Raw genomic sequence first — 21139 nt, forward strand, 5'->3', positions numbered from 1 at the left:
TGAGCCGTGGTATGAAAAGCAATGTGGGTGTAGGTATAGGACAATAATGTATTGCTGTCAGGCCTGTAGCATGGTAGTTTTGTATATCAGGTGAAAAAAAAATTGAATAATATATTCAAAAGATAATCTGCTTTGTTATTTTTTCCAGTTGCATTATTTGATCGTACATGGCATTTACAGAAATATAGACTTTGAGGAAAAATGTATTGCAACATTTCAGTAACCTAATTTAAGCACAACACTTCTAGAAACATTTCAGATTAGACTGGACAGTTCATTCACACATAAAGATCCATCTTGCTTAATGCAAACAAACCTGAGGTACCTTCCTAACAACAAAATTGGTACCAACAGACAAATAGTGGCATTACTTTATAAAAGGCACCAACAATAAAAACAAGTTTAAAATTTTTACAGGACATTACTGTGTGAATATGTAAACATTACTGTGTTAGGATTTCAGCTGTGATGAGATTCTTGTTCTCTTTTCTTCTTTGGTTTAGATTTCTTAACTGGAGTTACAATCGTTGGAGTCAGTGAAGGATTCAAGGCTGGATCTAGTGCTGGGTTCAGGGAAAGCAGGTCAAATATGGTAGCATTCTCATTACCTGTTGAGATACAACATGATGAACGACAGAGACAGAGATAGAGGAGTGGCATATACATATTTTTCACTATCTGAGGTAAAAGGTGTTTACCAGTGTTGTCCTCTTCACCGCTGGGTACTGGATCTGGACTGTGGAGAGAAACCCGGGCCAAGGCTGCCAGCTCAGTTATGAAGCTTTCTTCTGCCTCCTAATGGACACAGCACCACAGAGTCACAAAGCCACTGACAGTTAGGTAGGGAAGTACAGAAGACATGAAACATACTAACCAGCAGCTGTGCTTTGATTCTTTCCATGGTCTGATCCTGGGCTACTTTCTTCCGCCTCAGTTCCTCATATATCATTTCCTGTTCCAGATCACACTGCTCCAACACTCTCCTTTTGTGGAGTTCAACCCTGACACACAAGAAAACAAAGAAACAAACCAAATTATTCGTATTTAATGTATTTAAGATAGAAGATAAAAGTGTGTAGTGCAGAAAGGTAGTGTAGTGAGCGGTTTTTGTACCTCTGTTGAAACTCAGCAGAGGTGGGTTTCTTGCCCCAGTTCACCAGCTCCCTCAGCAAGGATCTGTTCAGCTGACTGCTATTCTCTTGTTTCTCATTCACCCCTGAAGGAAACGTTTACAGCAGTAAAATCAACACACAGTAGTCTTTGTAACTTGAAGTGTTTTATCTAATTAAAACTGTTTTCTGTTGTCTTCTTAAATCCTGCTACCTTAGAGAATAATAAGGCTCTAAAACTCTTACAAGATTAATCATTTGGTAAATTACCAATCTACTATCAGTTATGGTCCAAATCTAACAAAATCTTAGTAATCATTGAACTACTGCAAATATTATTCCTATGACTTACTAATGAAATACTGTAAATGTAGCATCCATTTGTGTATTACTTCACATCTATTACATACATTTTTGTCTAGATAAGGAGTAAGGTCGCAGCCATTACGACATCAAAATCAGAGTTTATACAGATGTGGACATGTGCATGTGTGTTGTGATTGTCATCTCACCCTGGTTTATGTTTGACTGATCCTGTTGTAATCTTTTGATTATGTCTTGTAGGTGGGAATAGTAGCTTTGGACCAGAGCAGTGAGAGAATCTTTGGTCACATACACACTCTCCGAGGCAGCCTCTGTCAGCTGGTGCTAATGAGGAAAAAGTGTTACAATGTGCTAAACAAACATACCTAAAGCAACAGATGACAGAGAGTTGATTCTAGGTCATGAGAGATTAGTAAAATAATCCTCGCAGAGAAACAACCGATACCTTCAAGCCATCGTCCTGTTTCGGAGAGTTCTGCGACTCCATCATCTGTTGGATGGCGTGGCTGAGGGCGTTGCCTAGCACCAGCTGTGCGTGGCTCTGAAGAAGCTCTGTCCCTGTTTCTAGTTCAGACAGGAACTCCTGCTGGAAGCTGTGGCCTACCAGCTGACTCTCTGGACCCAGATGCCTCTCTGCTAGGCTGGCACTGCTATTCTGTCATTGGTATGGGACAACAACAGTGTTCAACCTACTGTGAACTTGAGACATGCTGTATTTTGCAGTCGTTTGCAACTTTTTTTGATGTGCTTAAAAGAATGTATTAATAAAAAAACAAACATTTTCCCCACCTTGAGTGTTGAATTGACACAGGACTGGCTTTTACTGGGATCTTCCATTATCACAGCTCTAAAATCAGTCTGAGAGAGTGCCTTCAGCTTAGACAGCCTCATCTCCTTCAGCATGTGCAGACAGAAGTGCCTGACCACAAAGTACCTCCGCACCGCCACCAACAGGTGCTCATGTTTCTTCTCTATCAACCTCCCCACTTGGCTGAGAAGAAGATCATATTGCATTATTTCTGAGTAACTCATAAAAATTGAGTGGATATGGCCTCATAGAAGAAAGCTGTGTTGTAAATCTGTTGTTATTACAGATTTTGTTTTTGTTTACATCAGCTCATCTTTCACAACCTCAATATGCCATAAATACTTCTTGACAGAGGTCTTCCAGTCTCACCTGTTGAGTGTGTAGCTCTGTCTGGCCACCATGGCTCGGAGGATCTTCATCTGCTGTTCACTCAGATGTTTGAGACAGGCCTGCACCAGAGCCATCTCCTCACTCCACACCTACAGAAAAAGCAGCTCAATTAGAAACAATGGAAAGCCTTTAGTATAATTAAACTCTGGACTTTAAAATTTAAGAGACCTGAAATACTCAATCAAGGTGCCAAGCGCTGATAGAGAAGCTGTATGGGTCTGATCCACCAGATGGTGTCTACCTGTCCATCTTTGTCCAGCTGAGCCCTCATGTCATCCAGTTGGAGCTTGGTACTGCACTCTGCTGGCTGCAGCTGTGCAACCAGCTCCTGCTCCAGATCCAACCACAGCTTCTCACAGCGCTCAGCAGAGAGCTTTGACTGGGCAGGGACAGAGGTGAGAAAGACGTCCTTGGCTCGCTCTCCAAGCCTCCTGGACCAGGAGGTACGGAGTTTCTGAAGATACAAAAACACACATAGGAATGATGGAAATACACTTGCACAGGTATGCTGAAAATACAAAATATAGTATCCGATCTTTTACCTTCCAATGGTCACAGAGGGCTTCAACCACCCTGTTGTCCTGCTGCAGCTCCAAGTCAGAAATCTGCTGCCTGTGTTTCATCAGCAGCTCTTGGTACACCTGGAGGAAAGGTTACAGCTCAGATTTAGATACAGTAACAGTAATCCCTGATCTACATGTTGAGGTAAGGGAGGCAAAATGTAGTAGTGACAAATAATATTACTTTTACACCCTTCTCATTGTACAGATCTACACGTCAAGGTTGCCCTCTCTCCCCATTGCTATATGTGTTAGCAATGGAGCCATTTGCTATGGCTATTAGAGACTTAATCGGTCGTGTTAACATCTTAAAAATGAATATATTACTCAAATTGCTCTATTTGTTTCAATAATCCCCTTCCCCCCATCCGAGACATTTTTTCAAAGATTAAAGAAAGTATTTACCAACTTCATCTGGAATAATAGACGCTCTAGGCTCCGTTTTAACCTACTGCCTGCCTTACGACAGAGGGGGTCTAAAACTCCCTAACCTACGCTGGTATTATTGGGCAGCACAACTGAGAGCAGCCATGTGCTCTCAGAAGAACCTCCCCCAGATAAACCTCCAGCCTGGGTCAAGATGTGCTCAGCTCAAGGGTTACCGCTTAGCAGTTACCTTTACTCTCTGAGCCAAAGAAGCTGGGGAAAACACAAAAAAACCCTTTCTAAAAAATACTATGTACAGCGGCATGAGGCCCAAAAATATATAGTGGATATATAGTGGAAACCCCCCCACTGTCAGGTTTCACGCCCATATGGGGCAATAGCAAATTTATACCTGGAAGGGAAGATGCTGGTTTTAAGACTGGATAATGGATCTATATAACGATGGAATAAGAATAATGTGACTCTTTTAAGTTTTTACAAATTTTATCTCTGTATCTCAAAACCACTCATTTATTCAGGCACCTCTCTCACTGCTGGAAGATATTACAGTGAAACACGCTGCGCTATAAAATGTTTGTAAACAAGTCACCTGAGTCTTAAACTTAAAAGCAGGAAGCTGGATTTACAGGAGGTAATCTCAAACACAAACAATTAACACGCAGCTTAAGTTGCTACAATACGCCAGACACATGCTTCAAATGTAACAATGCTAAAGGAACACTCCAGATAACAAAACTGAAAATCCCTTGTTTGCCAAAGTTGTGCATCCTGGATATTCATCGAAGGGATTTTATTACTAAGAACAGTGACCGTGCACTAATAGACTTGTGTCTCTTACAAGCTAATAGAGCAATAGCTATAGGATGGAAAATGTTGGTAATGAAAATGTTGGTAATGTTAGTAATAAAGCCAAAGACTGGGGTGGGGCCGGGGCAACGGGAATAAGAATTATAATGTGTAAGAGCCCATGTGATCTTCAAGATTTCTGTACACTGAAATTACTTTAACATCTGTTTATTCACCTCTGTTTTAATTACTATGTGTTCTATTCATTTGATGGTATACTGTATTTGCTGCCAAGACTGACCATTTTATTAAAATGTAATGTTTGTTATAATTGAAAAACCCCAATAAAAATATTGTTTAAAAAAAAAAAAAAAAAAGAGGGAGGCATAATGTTCTGACCTTGATGAGCTGCTGTAGGTCACCGTGAGTCTGTCTCAGTTCCAGGGCGTGGCTTTTCTCCTTGGTCTGGCTCCTCAAAAGCTTCTTCCTCTTGGACTCCATTTTGCTGCACTTGTCATTCACCAGCTCCTTTGTCTTCCTCGTGCACTCTGGAACATGATTGATCAACTTTCGGATGAACTGAACTGGTTTAGCTTTTTCAAAATAACTGCAGTTTGTAAAGCCAGCTGGATGACTATGGTATAAATGTTCATTAATGTGGATTGTTTGGAAGTAGTATGTGAGTGACAATATATTCAGAATTAACTATACACTAATTTTTTGAAGGAAAAATTGTATCAATCTGTGTATGTTGAATTTCAGTTTACTTTTTTGGTTTAGCCACTTTCTGTCAGCCTGCCTGTAGATCTTCATCAGTCTGTAGCTTCCTACATTTTGCCCTGTGCATATCAGCAAACCTGCAGCGAGCAGTGTCAAGTGTTACAGTATGCTGAAAGATTCTGCATGAGAGTCTGGGATGCAGTAACAGGCATGATATTCTGTGCTGTCCTGAAAGAACCTGGCCTTGTTTAAAGAGCTAAAGAAGATTCTCAGAAAATGGTCTATTTTGAGAGAGTATGTCATTTCAGTTTGAAAAGTAGGCTAGACATTGACCAGTGCTACCTGCCACTGGAAACTATTTGAGTATAATGTGAGACATTTGCACACACATTTGGTCAGTATTTGGATAACTGTGTTACTACACTGATTTATTCATTTTTCCCTTTTGCAATCACCTTTCTTATCCCACAAAAAGCTTACTATAAAATACCAACCATCTTTTGTCTGTTGTCTTTTGACCTGATTGTGCATTGCAGTGAATTTACTTGGATGAAACCGAAACCATTTTCACGTCTTACCCTCAGTGCACTGTTGAAGGCCTTCAGTCAGAGTTGCCTGAACCTCTGAAAGTATATTTTCCATGTGGCTAAAGGTCAAGACGTCATCGCTCGTCAGCTGCTCCAGTGTTGTTGCTATCAAGCCCTGCCTCAGAGACACTTCCCACTTTAGCAAGGCAGGTTGAGATTGAAGAAGCCCCGTCAGCTCCTCCCACCACAACAACTTCTGCTGGATCCTCTAAGAGAAGTGGAAAAGAGCAGACATGTTCATCTTTTCCTTTAGTATACCCAGTTCCTCACATGATGACACAAGGGATAAGAAGCAAAATGAATGGTATGCCAACCAACAACTAGTATTGCTTTACCTTTAGATCAGCCTCTTGTGTGTTTGTCAGGTGGTTCTCTACTAACAGAAGAGTCTGGATGAGAGAGAGGATCACATCCTGGGCTTCATCTGGAGAGAAAACGCTGGTCTTCTTCAGCAGATGCTGGCATAAGTCCTCCACCTGTTTGCTGAAACGTCTGGACTGTGAAGAGACATGGACATTCATTTTCCATTCAGAACCGGCAGTGCAAATAAAGGTGGTCTAATAGACTTATATTATTAGCATCAGTATAATTGTTGAATAATTTGCTTTCTGGGGTTTTCTCATCGCTTTTACCACTTGCAGGCCACTTTCAAGAAGATCTTTCTGAGCTCTCTCTATTTCCTCCAAAGTACAGGGAGCATCATCATTTTTCTCGCCGGCAGCGTGGCTCGTTGGCAACTGTTTCTTCAGGTCATTCAGTTCCTGAAATGACAACGTATACTTTCCTATGGTTTAAAATCTAAATGTCAGTGTTTCTATGCACAGTCAATCAAGAGCTGCAAACAGAATGTATTATGCATGTATGTGCAAAACAATAACAATTCATTTCACAACAAAGAACATGTGATGACTATGAAAAGCCATTTGTCAGTAAAAAGACATCTGGCTCTACCTTTTCTTGCATTTGAAGAATATTCTTGGAGAAGTCAGCATCATTTTTGTCTTTTGGAAAACGACAGCTGAATATTATTTTCACCATTTGAAGAAAAATCTATAGCAGGAAAAACGTAATAAGGGAGAATAAGAAATATACTTGATAACTATTTTATTAATGCATTAAAGAAAAATGACAAAAACTCACCAGACACTTTTCTTCCTGAAGCTGTGAGCATTGTTGTTGTATATCCTGCAGGGCCAAACAGTAAAGGCTGATCCTACCTTCAAAACTGCAGAGATTACAAGAGTCTTATCACTTCCAGCAAACTCGGGTTTGTGCATACTTGCTGTAAGGTGTGTGGCTATGGCTTAACATTTCAAGACTACTGGTTCCTACCCTGGTTGCATCAGTGTGTGAGGGTAGTGAGAGACCCTGGTGAAGCTCTGGTTCTGCAGGCTCTTGGGGACCAGCGAGGAGGAGATAAACTGACTGCTGTCGTCGTTGTCCTGCTCTTGGCTCAGGGACTCTCCGTCCGTGGAGGAGGATGACTCCTCGTTAGGCATTGCTGGCAACTTGGAGTGCTCATGTAGTGATGGATTGGACGCTCCGTCCGCTAAAGGCTGACAGATAAAGTGTAATTTTTTTTGTGTAATTTTAGCGGCCAATATGGCAGTGTTCAGGCCAGTTCATATGCAGTAATTTAAGTATAATCGTAAACAAACGTATTGAATCATACTATATTAGTACTGATGCTCAATCACCTATTGATTGGTTTGCAAAAGATTTCTGTTTTCTGTTATGCTACCACTTCTATTAAACAGCGCTGTGGGTCAGTTTTGCTAAACTTTATTTTCTGATTTAATACTGTTCAGTCTACTAAAGTCAAACTACAAATTATACAATTATTTGTGCTTAACAAAAACATTAAAAGACCTTATAAAACCAGTGACCTTGGTCAAAATATTTAAGGAGTCTATTGCCTTGTATACCTGGCAGAAGGTGTATGGTTACTTTATACGCATGATGGACTCACTCTGTATTTTTGGTTGATGGGATAAACCACCTTTGCTCTGGATGCAAATGCAGCCACATCACTGTTCATGGGTGGCTGCTTCTTCTCCTGGACAATGAGTAAACAGGCTTAAATGGTTAGTCTGAAGTTAATAAGTAAACATCAAAAATGGGTAACCCTGAGGGAAGGATCTGTTTGTCATTTCCAGGTATGTTACATCAATTTACCAGTATAGATTTCATGTAACTATGACATCCACCTGTGTAAAGCTACAATAAGTCTCAGACAGTGTGAAACATGTCTTGGATGATAAAAAGAACAATACTTTGTCATTAGTTGTGCCACTTGGAGCCTCCTTTCTGCTGTTGCTGACACAGTCACTTTGGTTGTTGTCCAATTCCCCATCATCAGGTTCAAGCAGCCTCCTTGCATTGTAACCCTAATGGGATGATACACGAGAATATAACACCCAGGGATGGAATATAACGTCTCGATGATAAGTGATGAAGAAAGAGACTGAGCGGGTAGGAGAAACAGAGGCTGCGTGTTATTTGCTTACTTGTCTCGTCAACAGCAAAGGCTTCAGGCAGAAGACATATAAAAGAGCAGCAGCTAATATTCCCGAAAGCGCTCCACACACTGTAGCCACAGTTAACAGTCCTGTGTATATGTGCAGCGACTCGGCGAAGCTGACCAACACATCAGTGTCGCATTCCGCTATCAGTTCCTGCGCTGTCATTTCTGAGTGAATTCATCAAACTGTAGGAAAACTAACGTTTTGAATGTTAGCATTTTGTCGCAACATCCAGCTAGCTAACGTTGACAAAACTCATCTGCTCGAGGAAAGTAACTTCTGTTAGCTTCTGGCTGTTCACGCTGAAGTTTCTTCCTTTAAAATCGTATGGTTTTAAATGTTTTTTCTCCCTAAAAGCATTTACATTTTGAAACATTAGCACGTACGATTTGAAACAACTTCTTCCAGCAAAACCTTTTTTTGCAAATCGACAAACTCGGTGTATATTTTAGCCAATGGCTGGACGGAGGACCGAGCTGCGTCAAGACAGTAGAGCTAGCTAGAATAAGGCCGGAAAATGGAGGACTTTGAATGCACAATGATGATTATTGGTAGAAAATGACAAAATTGCCCTCATTAAAACATTGACGCAAATACAGCTGGAAAAAATGAATAAAACACTATGTATTCTTATTGTTCCATTTAGCATATTTATATATTTAGGTATCCACCTGTCCAATCATCCCACGGGCTCGCCTATGTTGTTTTAATTTGAAAGCCTTAACCGGAAGCGGATGTATGTACTTTGTCGTGCTTGAAACTTCTTGAGGAGTTGGCCTTTCTTCCCAAGTTTTGGAAATGTTTTCCGAAGTTGTGCAGCAACGGTGATTATGGACCTTCTCGTGTATAAATCTTTGAAACGGCGTCCATTGTTTCTCCTGAAATATTAGTATACAAGTAAGATGTTCTTGTTCGTCAGAAACGCTGCTACAATGGATGAATCTCAAGAAAAAGGTGTGGAAATGTTTTCATCGCGTTATTTAACAGTGGCAACATCCAGAAACAATGCAGCCCGTTAGCTAGCGGCACTCCTCGGTGAGAGTTGCACACCAACATACGAATGCTTCAGGTACACTTTATCGTTCAGAGGGTCACGATATGGTCATTTATCTTGAATATCCAAGTGTCATGTTTGTTTCCACCTCCCTTAACGTTACATTCCCGTTGGTGTCACAATGTAACCCGGCGTGATACTCGGCGTGCCGCCGGTGTATTGGAGTTCAGTGCTGGACATCAGCCTTGTTATGACGGTAACGTTACATCTCAGGACGCGGCATGGTACGCAACACCACCAACACCACCACCTACTTTCTCGGAGAAACAGGAGGTGAGTGGCCTAATGGTAAAAATCAGTAGTATGGAAACTTTTCAATGTCAAGAACCCGGAATTGGTGTAACTTTGCCCCCAAATCTCTCTTTTGATGAAGGTTTAGTCTCTGTCACTACCTGGAATGATTTCTATTGTCTGTAGACATGTTCCTACAGCTACACATCACATCTCCCTATGCTGAGTTGTATCTTGAAAACTACAGTGAGATTATTTATTTTGTTGTATCCGCGAACGTTATTTAAGCAGCCAGTATTTTGATTCACTTGTCATATAACAGGCCTATAACAGATATTGTTTTGGCTTTGAGATGTACTCTTGTTTATGCATGTCTGTAGGCTGTCATTGAATAAAGCTATTTAAGATTTGTTAATAAACAGGAAACATTAAATGTGCAATACTGAATGGCCCTTTTTCATTGTCAGAGCCTCTCCAGTATCCATGTAATGCAATATGGCCCTGGTGGGAAATCAGCAGAGCTGACATTGCTTAGGATGGATGGTTTGTTCTTTTCTCTCAATTCTATACATCAACAATACAGTAAATTACACAAACTCATTTCTGTGCAAACAACTCCATGATAAGTAATATTCATTTTTTTAGCACACCAGTAAGTACAAAACTTTAGTATGTATGCATATATGTAAGTATTCATTTATTTAGTTTTTGTCAGTTTCAGCCTTTGTAACTGTGCTTTACTCAGGCTGTTCTAACGCCCTATATTTAACCTGACAGGTACAGTGGAAATCAATGGGCCCATGATGTTGTCTGCAGAGGGCCCACTCTCTTCTTCAGCACCTGCTGGTCCATGGGGACACTCCTTTTACACTTCATTTAACTACATGTCAAACATCTTGCCCCTCCGGAGCCGCAGAAGCACACTCACCAGATACAACCTGGGCCACACTTTGCCTCAGGTGTGTTTCTAAGAGGTGTTTTGGTTGCTTCAGTCATTGTACACAGTGACTTTTCATGGAGTATACAGATGTAGTATGCAATGCACCTTTTCATATAAGTGGTAATTTGTGAGATTGTTTATTTTTGTTTATTGCCGAAACGTTTATGTGTAGTGTTTCACCGCCATTCACATTCCAAACAAACCTTCACAGTATTACTTCATATTACACCCTGTTCCCATACTTATTTATAACATTACCTTACATCATTCAAAGAGGGATTATTATGTTGGAAGAAACTAATCATACAGTGTGTTGAATGTTTCTGCAGGTTCAGAGTGTGGCACCTCCATCTGCATTTGCGGTCAAATTTCACAAGTGTGTACAGGTACATCAACATAATTGTTTGAATACAGCCCATTTTACCCATGTGCATTTAATTCCAACATATTTTGCTGGGCCGATTTTATACTGCAGATGAACATGTTGAAGACCATCCAATGATTCATACTCTTCCTGCTCAATCATGTGGTCCCCAGGTGAAGCGTGATGCTGACCCTCCTCAGCTGACATTCTTCCTGCTGATTCACAACATGGGCCCAGTGGGTGGCACCAACCTGTCTCAGGTGGCTATCCGGGACTCCATCTCTGGAATAGAACCCCTAAAAACCGAAGGCAGGGTGGTGGAAAGAGGCTACCAGACGTTTGCTATTGATTCACTGTCTGGTATGTCTGGGAGTCAAAAAGTTTTAAAAGATGATTCTACCAAACATGTTTGGTTTGAAATGTAGAATTTAAAATGTTTGGGTGTTCTGCATCCTGCATCCACAATAACATAATATTGATGTTACTTCTTTAGCTGGATCCCAAGTTGTTGTCAATTATACTGCTCACATAAGGAGTCATAAGAGTGAAGTCCTGGACCTTCCTGCTTTTCTCACCTTCTCTAACGCCTCACAGGTATTTTTTTATGATGCCCCATTTCTCCTCTTTTTAACTTGAAAAGCAGTCTCCCAAACTGACAACTTTGTTAAACCAAAAGAGTTACTCTGTGATTCATTTCACCATGTCTTCTTACCCAGAGTATTGTTTTCTTGACTCCACAGAATGATGTCAATATGTTTGGTCCATTAACAGCTAATCTAACCTTGAGGGTGAATTCCACCGACAGGGTAAGTTGTAGACAGCTCCTTAAATGGAAACACACATGCAGCTTCAAGCATCGCATGTTTGTTCTTGTACTGTTTTTAAATTTGTGTTCACAAAATTGATTTGATGAAAAGTCTGATGTCACCATTTTAGATTTATCCAAACCATGGGGTCCATTTTGCTGGATTTGTTGCTGGGTTCTTTGTTACGTTGGTGCTGCTGTCACTGGGGTTTCTGGCCATGAACCTGATAGGTCCCAGAACTAGGCTGAACCTTCTTCAGCAAAGGGTAGCACAAATTCGTTTTGTTGTAGTTAATCGTAATGACAAACTGTAAAAACTAATTCATTTGTTAATTACATGTGCTATATATTTGTGTTTGTTATTGTTATAAAAGTGTTGTCTGTTAAAAGAAACAAACTGTGTGCAGTATATGACAGTTTTGTTGACCAATTTCTTTTCTGTTAACATACTTTTAAAGAACTGTTTAAATGAATGTCAGTACATTTTGGTCACTGTTTTGGGTTTTATGATTTTGTTCAGGTATTTGTTAATATACTGTGCATATATTGTCTTGCTTCAGAGAAACAGAGGTGATTCAGACCCAGAGTATGCAGACTGCAACATGAGTGAGACTGTAAAAGATGAGGCAACATTTGAAGACAAGATGGTGGACACCATGGTGCTGGAGGATCCCCAGAACATGTACCAGGCTTTGGATAAGTGAGTAGACTAGTCAGGAGGGAAATATCTCTTTAATGGAACAAAAATGATTAAAATCACCACCAAGAGGAAGAAATCGGCAATTAAGACACTCACTGCTTGTGGAAAAAAAGTATTAATATATAAATGTATTGTATTAAACAGAAGTTGTCAGTTTTCCCCTTTAATTCAATATAGTCGATTTATTTTGAGGCCAGCATGTTGCAGTTCTAGGAAGAACGTAATATTAAGGCACTTCTGTATTGGCTTCAACATTCAGTTATGCTGGTTGTTGCACTCCTGGTGCTTTATGTTGCTCACCACTGAGTTACTGTTTCACCCAATCAATAATCATTATAACCCAATTCCCTCACAGGTGGCATTTTCTAATTCAACATTTATTGTCATAAATGTCTGACATTATTATCAAATCCATCAGGGACAATGAATGTTATTGGCTTTTTGCCGACCCCCCCACAATGTACAAGTTTACACTGCTTACTCTACATTTTATCCCTGTAAGCCTTGAAATGTCTACACTGCTACATGCCACCAATTACCTGGAGGCCACCCGGATTCAGATCTACAAGGACGTGATATCCTCCCTGCTGGGCGGCCTGCGGTCCCGGGGCCAGACCAGTGCCCAGTCCCAGCAGAGGCTGCTCAGTGTGCTCCACGGACAGCTGCTGGGCATGGAGGGCCGTCTGAAGGAGGAGCGAGGGGCCCGCATGGCTGCTCTGGCTGGCCAGTGTAATCTGGAGACTCGGGAAGAAATGGAATCAGAGCACCGCAGAGAAGCTGCTGAGAAGGCCCAGGCCGAGCTTCTGTGTCAACATGCAGAACAACAGGTCATAATAATAAGTCATTTGTTTCGATATTTGCGTTGTGTATTTTTGTATTTTTTCACTTAAAAGAACAACAAAAAAGAACAATTTTAAAAGTACAACAAACAAGATATATTGTAATTTTTTTAGGGAAGTAACTTTCATGTTTTTTTCCCCCTGGATCCAAGAGAATCCTGTTAGGTTTTTGCTTTTATTACATACTATCACTAAACTGAGAACCTAATTTTGTAATGTTACTAGGAGCTCCTCCACTGCAGTGTCCTCCTGGAGAAGCTGCACAAGCTGAGCCAGAGTCAGCTCCAGCGCATCCTTTTGGTCCGACATGAAGAAGCCTCAGCGAAGGTCCAGAGGCAGATCATTGAGTGGCGCCGGGTGGAGCTGCACAAGATTTTCTCTGAGGAAGTGGAGGAGGCCACCAGGATGGGCGAGTTGGAGAAGAGTACAGCCAAGAGTCTTCAGCACGATTACTTTGCCTGTCAAGTGAGCGACCAAAATTAACATTAGAATTGACCATTTGTATGACATAATTATGTATGTATAATGTATTTGTGGTATTGATCATTTGAGGTTGAGACATGCAAAATTGACACCTGCAAGCATGAACAGCATTTTCCATTATATATTTGCTTTCTCCTTTTCTTCTTCTTTTCAGCAATCTGTATTTGTGGTAATCAGTACATGAGGCAAACATTTAAAAATACATTATGACTTCTCTTTTCTGCCCAGGATCAGCTAGAGGAGGTGCTGGATGTGGTCCTTGCCAACCAGCGCTATGTGCTAGCTGAACGCCATGCACAGAGGAAGTTCTTGGTGCACAGCCTTCACAGCCTCAACAGCCTGATTTCTGACACCTTCTCCAGCACCTCCAGCAATTTGGACAGCTGGTTCACTCACATCAGGAGGTTGGTGCCTATTGTAGTTACCTGTGATAGCATCTAGTTCTAGCATTCTAGTTGCACTATTTCACTACACTAAAATTTAATCTGTGCTTCTATTTTGTATTATATATCTATTTCACAGATATATAATATAAAATATAGAATTGCAAAAACCTTGAAAGTGAGCACACTTTACAAAATATTGTATAAGAAAATATTTTTATGGCATTTTACAGAAAACATGTACAATATATCAACATCAATTTTGTTACCAGCTCTAAACAAAATTAAGTAAACTGGACTAGAGTTGTGTTTTAACCTGGCATGCTTTCATCTCTCCACCAGAGGGAGCATCGTGCCTGCAGAGCAGATAGACCAGCTGCAGGAGAAGGCCCAGAAAGAGCTGGTGATGGTTAGGCAGAGACTGGATGAGGCACTGAGCCAAGAGAGGAGAGCCATGCGCTGTGGACTGATCAAGAAGAGGCGGGAGCTCATCTCTGACATGGTGAGGAGATCATGAATATTTAAGGTTTTATTCCAAACACCTGCATTATATATCCATTGTGAATTGATACCACAAATCTTAATTAATATACCACCTTTTATCCTGCTCCCTGCCTTCTCCAGCTGCGGGTCCAAAAACAGAGACAGAAGGATCTGTCAGGTCTGTCCAAGGGTCTGGAGGGAAGGATAGATGTAGCCCAGCACCTGCACTGTTGGCAGAACTTACTGACAGCTCACAGTTTGGAGCTAGCAGAGCTCATCAACAACCTGGATGAGGAGGCTGCTGCCGACATCCGCAAGGTGCCACTCTAGCAGTCACATTCATGACCTAATCACTTTGAAAGATGCATAAAAACCCACACACAAACATACCATTGAGTTTGATTAACTCCCTGTCTTGATCCTCTACCTTTTTATATAGGTGACCATGCGTGTGATCCAGGGTGCCATAACAGAAGTCAAAGCCATCCAGCCCACTGCGACCCAGGCCATGCTAACACTCTCGCCTCCAGGTACGCAACGCTCCATGCTGCAGGTAGAAGCAGAGGCAGGACCAGGACAACCCCCGGGACAAGGAGCGAGTGCTGTCCTGCAGGGCCAGGAAAGGTTGCACCAGGAAGGAAAGGCTGCCTTACGCACCCTCAGCTGCACCAGGGAGTCTCTGCGGGAAGCCATGGAGAGAGAGCTGCAGGAGCAGAGGGAGCTCAGGGCGCACTGCAGAGCTTTTTTTAGGTCAGTGATGTAATAACCAATCCCCAGTCATTTCATGTCAGGGGATTCAAATACAGGAAAGTTCTATGTGTGTGTGTTCCCATTAGCCATGGAGTTTCTGGGAGAGGTAGATAGAAAATGAAGGAAAAAAATAATATTTGGGGATTTTTCAAAATGAGAACTTTCTGGATTGTAGACTGTATTTTACAACTGGTTCCATAAATTCAGAACATTAGATGGTGGTATTCTGTACAGAAAAAGGTAGTAGAGACCAGACTGTCCCCCATAAGAACTTTTGTACATTGAAAAACAACATCAACAAACAATAATTATACCATCCTGAATTAATGTTATTCCACATTTTTAGCTCATGGAAGTACTCCCACCACAGCCACGTCAAGTCTCATGGTGGACCTCCGATGTGTTTATCTGTCAGTCTTCCTTTTCTCCTTCTATCCCAGTTGTTTATGTTCGTCCCAGTTGACCCTGTGTGAAGATGACCGGCTCAGGATGAAACTAGAGTTTCAGAAGTGTCTGTCTGTGATGGACCGCTGCCTGGTGCTGCCCCACGCTGTCTCCAGAACCAAACTCCACACCGCTCTGGCAGCTTGGAGAAAGGAGAGCGAGCAACAGATGGTGAACACATAATCACGCGTTATTGAATTCAGTTATGTTCTTAAAACTTCTGTGTGTAGGATTAGAAAATGTCTGGCTACTGCTGTTGGTAGTATCTACTAAAAAGTCACATTGGCAGACATAGATACGATTCTAAAGGTAATACAAAAGGGAGGAGCCCACTTGTATCAGACTACAGCAGGAGATAATGGTGCGTTTAATGTTTTCTCAAATGAATAAGAAATGGAGAATGGTGACCGCCAGTGCAAACCACACTGTGATCAACCTCAATTGTGTGGCCGCTGGATGAGTGCACATTGTTATTCGGAAATAATAAAGGGCTCCACAAAGTAGTTTAATTTCTAATCACATCATAACAGCATGTTTGGAGTCTTTTCCCAACCATCTTATGGATATTGTGGTTTTTGCAGACGACTGCGCAATCCAAGGGGAAACCCAGCGAGGCCAGACAGAAAACAGACACATCTGACCTGCTGCGTTTCCAGAAAAGGCTCGAGGACAGAATCCAACTGTTTGAGAAGGAGAAGGAGATGGAGAATGGTGTCATGAACAAGGTGAAGGCTGTTTTCTTATTGATTTCTTTCCAATTACCGTTACTATAGGTCATGTTTAAGCGCAGCAAGTTACTGAAAGGCATGAAGGGACCAGTGTATTAATTTTATATTACATCAAACCCTAAGCTCATTCAGTACCAGAAGCCATACTCCTCGAAGTACACAACTATATGTGTTAAAGTTCAATTTCTAGACTGCACACAAGGTGCTTTGAGTTCATACAAGAAATACATCCCTTCTAATTTTGGCAGGTGATGGAGGAGATGCGGAGGGAGAGAGATGATGATCTGCTCTCTCGGGCCGACAGCCTGGCGATGCAGCTGGCTACCATCCACTACCAGAAGGCTGAGAGGAAGACCAAAGTCTTGGAGACCTCCCAAGCAATGCTCACTGTGCACAGCCTGCTGATTCAGCTGCTCAGAGAGAGAAAGAGCCTGGAGAGACAAGAAATGGCCCAGAGTATTCAGAGGCACTGTTTGGTAGGCAGTGCTTGACTCCTTGACTGCTTGACTGAGTTAACACCTGTGTTGTAGCATTGCATGGTTGGAGGGCTGCTCATGGGCTTTGAGGCATATAATAAGGTTCAAACTAATGTGTAATTCTCAGACAATTTTAATTTCCATCCTCATGTTTCCTCTGAGACTATTAACATTGTCACTAAACTGTGTAGACTTTTATTTGAGTGTTATTTGACTCCTGCCACAGGGCCTAGACGAAGCAGAACAACAGCTTCAGAAGGAGAGGACAGAGTTGGACGGCCGGCAAATGTCTCCGTTCAGAGTCGAGTCAAATCCAACACAGAGAGAGGACTCCGATAAGGGAGAAGAGGGAAGTGAGGCGGAGAGGCTGTTTCAGCTGCAGCAGGATTGCAGGATGACGTCCATCCTCCAGGAGGCACTCTACAAGTGTGAAGAGGTCATCACACTGTTGGCTGAGAGGTGAGCTGTCACGTCAGTGTTATCTCAGGAGCAATGAGGAATTTTGTGGATCGACACAGGCCATTCAATTTTACAACTCTCTTGTGTTTTCAGGTTGCAAGAAATGACTGCCAGCAATCAAGCCATGGAAGATTTAAAAGAACAAATGGGGCTCAAGAGACTTTACGCAAACTGTGACCAGGTCTGAATTTATCAACTTTTTTTCCAATGTTATATTTAATACAAAAATATAAATGGCATGGAAAAATACAGGGACATGTGCGCTTGCCGGTGGAAGTAGAGAAAAACTGTACTTAAGGTGCCCCGCTCTTCATCTCAGGATCTGGACTTTGCATCTGGGCTGGTGAAGCAGAGTCAGGTGTCTGCTGAGCTTCTCCTGGAGGCCCTGCGTCTCCTCCTCCCCACTCTCCCTGAAAGTGAACTCCTTTCCATCACTGACGCCCTCTGCCCCAAACAGCACCCCGTTTCTTCATCCGCAGAGCAGGAACACTCAGGGTAAGAACTAGGTTCAGGATCTGTCTGCTGGCAGTTTTACACTAATTTACAGTGTAGAGTCACATTAGGTGAATGTGTTTGACTCATGAGAGGTGATAATTACGATTAGTGTAATAACAATAAATATACAGTATATTCTGATTTGTAGTATATTTTTTGCAGCTGCTTTAGTCTTTCTCTGTTAGACTTTTAAAAATCCCTGTGCAACATTCTTAGGAGGAAAGAGAATATCTGCACAGAAACAGACTCACTTTGGACAGTTAAATTGTTTTGAAAATCTGTAGATTTGACAAATGGCACCACGTGTTGTACTTTTTAAGATATTTGATTTGCAGGTACTTGCATGCCAAGTCCCAGCCCTTACAATCTTTACACTTGTGCACCCCACAAAAGACACTTCTCCATTCATTTTGTCAGCCTTTGAAGGTTATATCAGGATTTACCTGGCTGCAAATGGTGGCAGGACTTGCTTCCATACTTAAAAAGCTCTGGTCAATCATTTTACTGTATTTTATCAAATTACCCATCATCATACAAAATCTGTCTGGTTCTTTCAACTTGGAAACAAGGTTTTAACTTTGGTTACCAACCTATGTGCATAAGCCAACACAATCTTTTGTCATGCACTAGCCTCATAGTTCATGTTACCCCCCCCCCAAAGGAAAAAATAGAACAACTTAAATACAGTGAAAACTTTTAGTCCCGAGTCTCAGCGATTTCAAGTTCTGTGGTTTTAAAAAAATAGTTTTCTGAGTGAAGTTACTGATTAAATAAAAGCAAAGTTTAAACACAGCAGATGGCTGTGAGATTGCATCTCCAAACTTAAATTTAAATAACAAATGCTGTTTGAACACGGTTCCACAAGGGTCCTTTTCCCTGAGCCGAGATGGAGAGATAAATTGATTTTACTCATCATTTAATTTCCCTCTCATCCTGATACCCTGGAACACTCATGTCTGGCCCCCGCTGAGTTTGGATTACTTTACTGATGAATAATGTCTAATGCATGTCTCTTTGGATCGGAGCTGTCTGGCCAAAGGACAAGAGAATGAAAATGCTCTGTTTAGAACAATATGCAAGACATGTGTTTTTCTTCTTCTTTTTCAGCTCTTTTGTTTCTGCTTTTTGTTTGCAGAATACAGTTTAACCATTCTTTAAAACTGTTTTTAATCTTACTAATGTGAATTCAAGTAAACAGCAGGATGTGAAACTCCAATTTAAAAAAAATATATATATTCTGTCTGACAACAGAAAAGGAATAAAATCTCAGTGACAGCGCTTTTATTATGTAAACAGCTATACTGAAACATAAAATAAATTATCGAAGAAAGTTGAAGTACCTGCCTCGATCAAGCAGCCGTGTTTGAGAAAATGGTCTGTGTAAGTTAGTATTTAACTGACTCAGCTTCTTAATTTGACAGAATGTATTAAAAGAAATGCAAACGGGCATCGAGCCAGATATGTTTTAACATTTACAACTAAACATTCAGACCCCTAGCCAATAGAGGAGCCCCCAATACGATCTCCCACTCAATATGTAAGGCATATCTGCCTTACTGTAGGCAAATATTAAACACTGTTTTCAACCTTGTCTTGCTGATTTGAACACAAAAGTAATAAATCAAGTTTTAGGCTTAAAATTAGATTCCTAGTGTTTCTTTGGTCCACTAATGCCCCTTGGTGTCCTTAGAGCCTTTCCTCAGTTTGTCCTGGTACAGTATGTTTCCTCCCAATTTGATAATTTACTGTATGCTGTGTAGAATTTGTAGGTACAAGTGTTGTCAGAAATAGTGTCTGTAGCGTCTGATCCATAATATATAAATGTGTAAATATGTAAAACACCAGTAACCTGTGAAATACCCTGAATGCAATGAAACAACATCTGTTAGCCCTGTTGACAAAAACATACTTTTCCATTTTGTTTTTGTGAACATTGTTATCAGTTGACATATACTGTACTTTGAAGAATTTCACATGAACCGGACAATGCACATGATTTACTGTTTCTGTTTACTATGGGACGATGCTCTGTCCATGAAACATGATTTTTTGGAGGCAAACTGAAATATTCAATTCTAATGAAAAATAGCCTTGTGTGATTTTGCAGTTGGAATTATCCGTATTTATTAATTCATTTGACAGGCCTAACATGCTGTACTCTAAAAAACCCTACCCTAAAAGGTCACAAAGTGCACTCCCTCTGAAATAATGAAAAGTTATTACAGCATATCAGATATCTGGGCGTCCTTGACCATTTTTTAATCAAAGCTAATCATTGTCTGCTGAGATTGTATCACAGTTACCAGCTTTATAACACTCAAGACTTTTTGACCAGGTGTGCCGAGGGGTTGAACAGACTTCTTCCTGTCAAACTGAGAGAAGACGTGGTGCATAAAAATATGCTAAATATGCCAAGCTGCACTGTGGACAGAGAGAGGTGAGTTCAACACATTTATGGGTTTTGCTACTAGCTGCTATATAAAGACTTAATGTTACACTATAATCAAGACTCATTTGTAGTTCAGTGGTCACCAACATCATAGACAAGTCCTTAATTGCAGTTATATGCCTGCAGTGACCACATGCATAAAGTAAGCACTTTACCACTCCAGTCCCACTAACAACAGCTCCTTTGTCCTCCAAATCTCACAGATTCCAGGAAAAGCGGCAAAGTCTGATGGATAAACTGCTCCCCAGATTCCTTCTGCTGCTTCCAAGAGATGTTGCATCACTGCTGGTGGAAGAGAAAGGAAAGGAAGACAGTTTTACTAAAGCACAGAGGCCTGTTTACAAATCAACCGTGACTGAAAATACAGTTACGCAGCAGTACAGTGACACTGCAAAAGAAAGGGTTGTGGACACAGTGAGTGAAACGTTACACAACACAGCAGAGGAAGACAGAATGGCAGTCCCGTCCAGCACCTCAATGAGCATCCCTGCTACTGGAGAAAGGTTGTTTGTGTTTCGGGATCCACCTGAATCATGTGATCGTGTTGATGCCCCTAGAAAGAAAAAGAAAAAGAACTTCCTAAATCTGAAGAAAGGCTCAGTGGCTCCAACAGACCTACCCTGAGACAGACAAACATTGTCTTTTGCAAGATTTTTTAAAATGATGATGGTACTTGTCATTATACTAAAATCCAAAATAAACCAATAGTTTTGCTATGTAGCAAAAAAAAAATGTATGTAGCATCTGGCTTTGTTTTTAAGTAAAGGCAGCTGACTTTAACTGTTTCCAGAGTTGTTTTCCCTGCTTGTTAATTCATAATGTTCATAGGGAGTATGACTTGCAAGGTCGTACAAATGTGGTTG

General features: G+C 41.1%; 2 protein-coding genes across 4 annotated transcripts; one reads left to right on the top strand and one right to left on the bottom strand.

The window, feature by feature from the left end:
• Nucleotides 1-114: 114 nt before the first annotated feature.
• Nucleotides 115-8655, bottom strand: LOC122868753 (ellis-van Creveld syndrome protein). Its single transcript, XM_044181028.1, has 20 exons — nucleotides 8179-8655; nucleotides 7945-8058; nucleotides 7641-7727; nucleotides 7004-7227; nucleotides 6812-6896; nucleotides 6623-6721; nucleotides 6304-6432; nucleotides 6007-6168; nucleotides 5663-5879; nucleotides 4764-4912; nucleotides 3174-3272; nucleotides 2873-3085; nucleotides 2611-2720; nucleotides 2223-2424; nucleotides 1879-2088; nucleotides 1622-1757; nucleotides 1114-1216; nucleotides 875-1001; nucleotides 699-795; nucleotides 115-608 (listed from the first exon to the last, which is right to left on the bottom strand). Exons 1-20 carry the CDS (start codon nucleotides 8356-8358, stop codon nucleotides 460-462), a joined length of 2892 nt encoding a protein of 963 aa, XP_044036963.1. The 5' UTR covers nucleotides 8359-8655; the 3' UTR covers nucleotides 115-459.
• Nucleotides 8656-8975: 320 nt separating this feature from the next.
• Nucleotides 8976-21061, top strand: LOC122868739 (limbin-like). Of its 3 annotated transcripts, XM_044181015.1 has the most exons (24): nucleotides 8977-9262; nucleotides 9418-9520; nucleotides 9946-10021; nucleotides 10256-10437; nucleotides 10748-10804; nucleotides 10956-11142; nucleotides 11276-11376; nucleotides 11523-11588; nucleotides 11719-11853; nucleotides 12148-12287; nucleotides 12790-13114; nucleotides 13352-13591; nucleotides 13838-14013; nucleotides 14335-14494; nucleotides 14617-14793; nucleotides 14915-15225; nucleotides 15666-15840; nucleotides 16251-16394; nucleotides 16646-16873; nucleotides 17100-17332; nucleotides 17426-17513; nucleotides 17652-17827; nucleotides 20163-20264; nucleotides 20480-21061. In XM_044181015.1, exons 3-24 carry the CDS (start codon nucleotides 9967-9969, stop codon nucleotides 20898-20900), a joined length of 3879 nt encoding a protein of 1292 aa, XP_044036950.1. In that variant the 5' UTR covers nucleotides 8977-9262; nucleotides 9418-9520; nucleotides 9946-9966; the 3' UTR covers nucleotides 20901-21061. The 3 variants fall into 3 exon arrangements, with proteins under 3 accessions (XP_044036931.1, XP_044036940.1, XP_044036950.1); XM_044180996.1 differs by having other exon boundaries at nucleotides 8976-9520; XM_044181005.1 differs by lacking the exon at nucleotides 11719-11853 and having other exon boundaries at nucleotides 8976-9520.
• Nucleotides 21062-21139: the final 78 nt, after the last annotated feature.

Source organism: Siniperca chuatsi, linkage group LG2 (genome assembly GCF_020085105.1).
Source record: "Siniperca chuatsi isolate FFG_IHB_CAS linkage group LG2, ASM2008510v1, whole genome shotgun sequence".
NCBI lineage: Eukaryota > Metazoa > Chordata > Actinopteri > Centrarchiformes > Sinipercidae > Siniperca > Siniperca chuatsi.

What these genes read in the sequence shown, in the direction of transcription:
- LOC122868753 (XM_044181028.1), bottom strand. Translation starts at nt 8,358, where the DNA reads ATGACAGCGCAGGAACTGATAGCGGAATGCGACACTGATGTGTTGGTC. An exon ending in AACAGGACGATGGCTTGAAG is followed by an intron (nt 1,758 to 1,878) that starts GTATCGGTTGTT and finishes TTTCCTCATTAG; the next exon opens with CACCAGCTGACAGAGGCTGC. An exon ending in TCTGCTGAGTTTCAACAGAG is followed by an intron (nt 1,002 to 1,113) that starts GTACAAAAACCG and finishes CTTGTGTGTCAG; the next exon opens with GGTTGAACTCCACAAAAGGA.
- LOC122868739 (XM_044180996.1), top strand. Translation starts at nt 9,254, where the DNA reads ATGCTTCAGGTACACTTTATCGTTCAGAGGGTCACGATATGGTCATTT. An exon ending in TGCTATTGATTCACTGTCTG is followed by an intron (nt 11,143 to 11,275) that starts GTATGTCTGGGA and finishes TTACTTCTTTAG; the next exon opens with CTGGATCCCAAGTTGTTGTC. An exon ending in TTTACGCAAACTGTGACCAG is followed by an intron (nt 17,514 to 17,651) that starts GTCTGAATTTAT and finishes TCTTCATCTCAG; the next exon opens with GATCTGGACTTTGCATCTGG.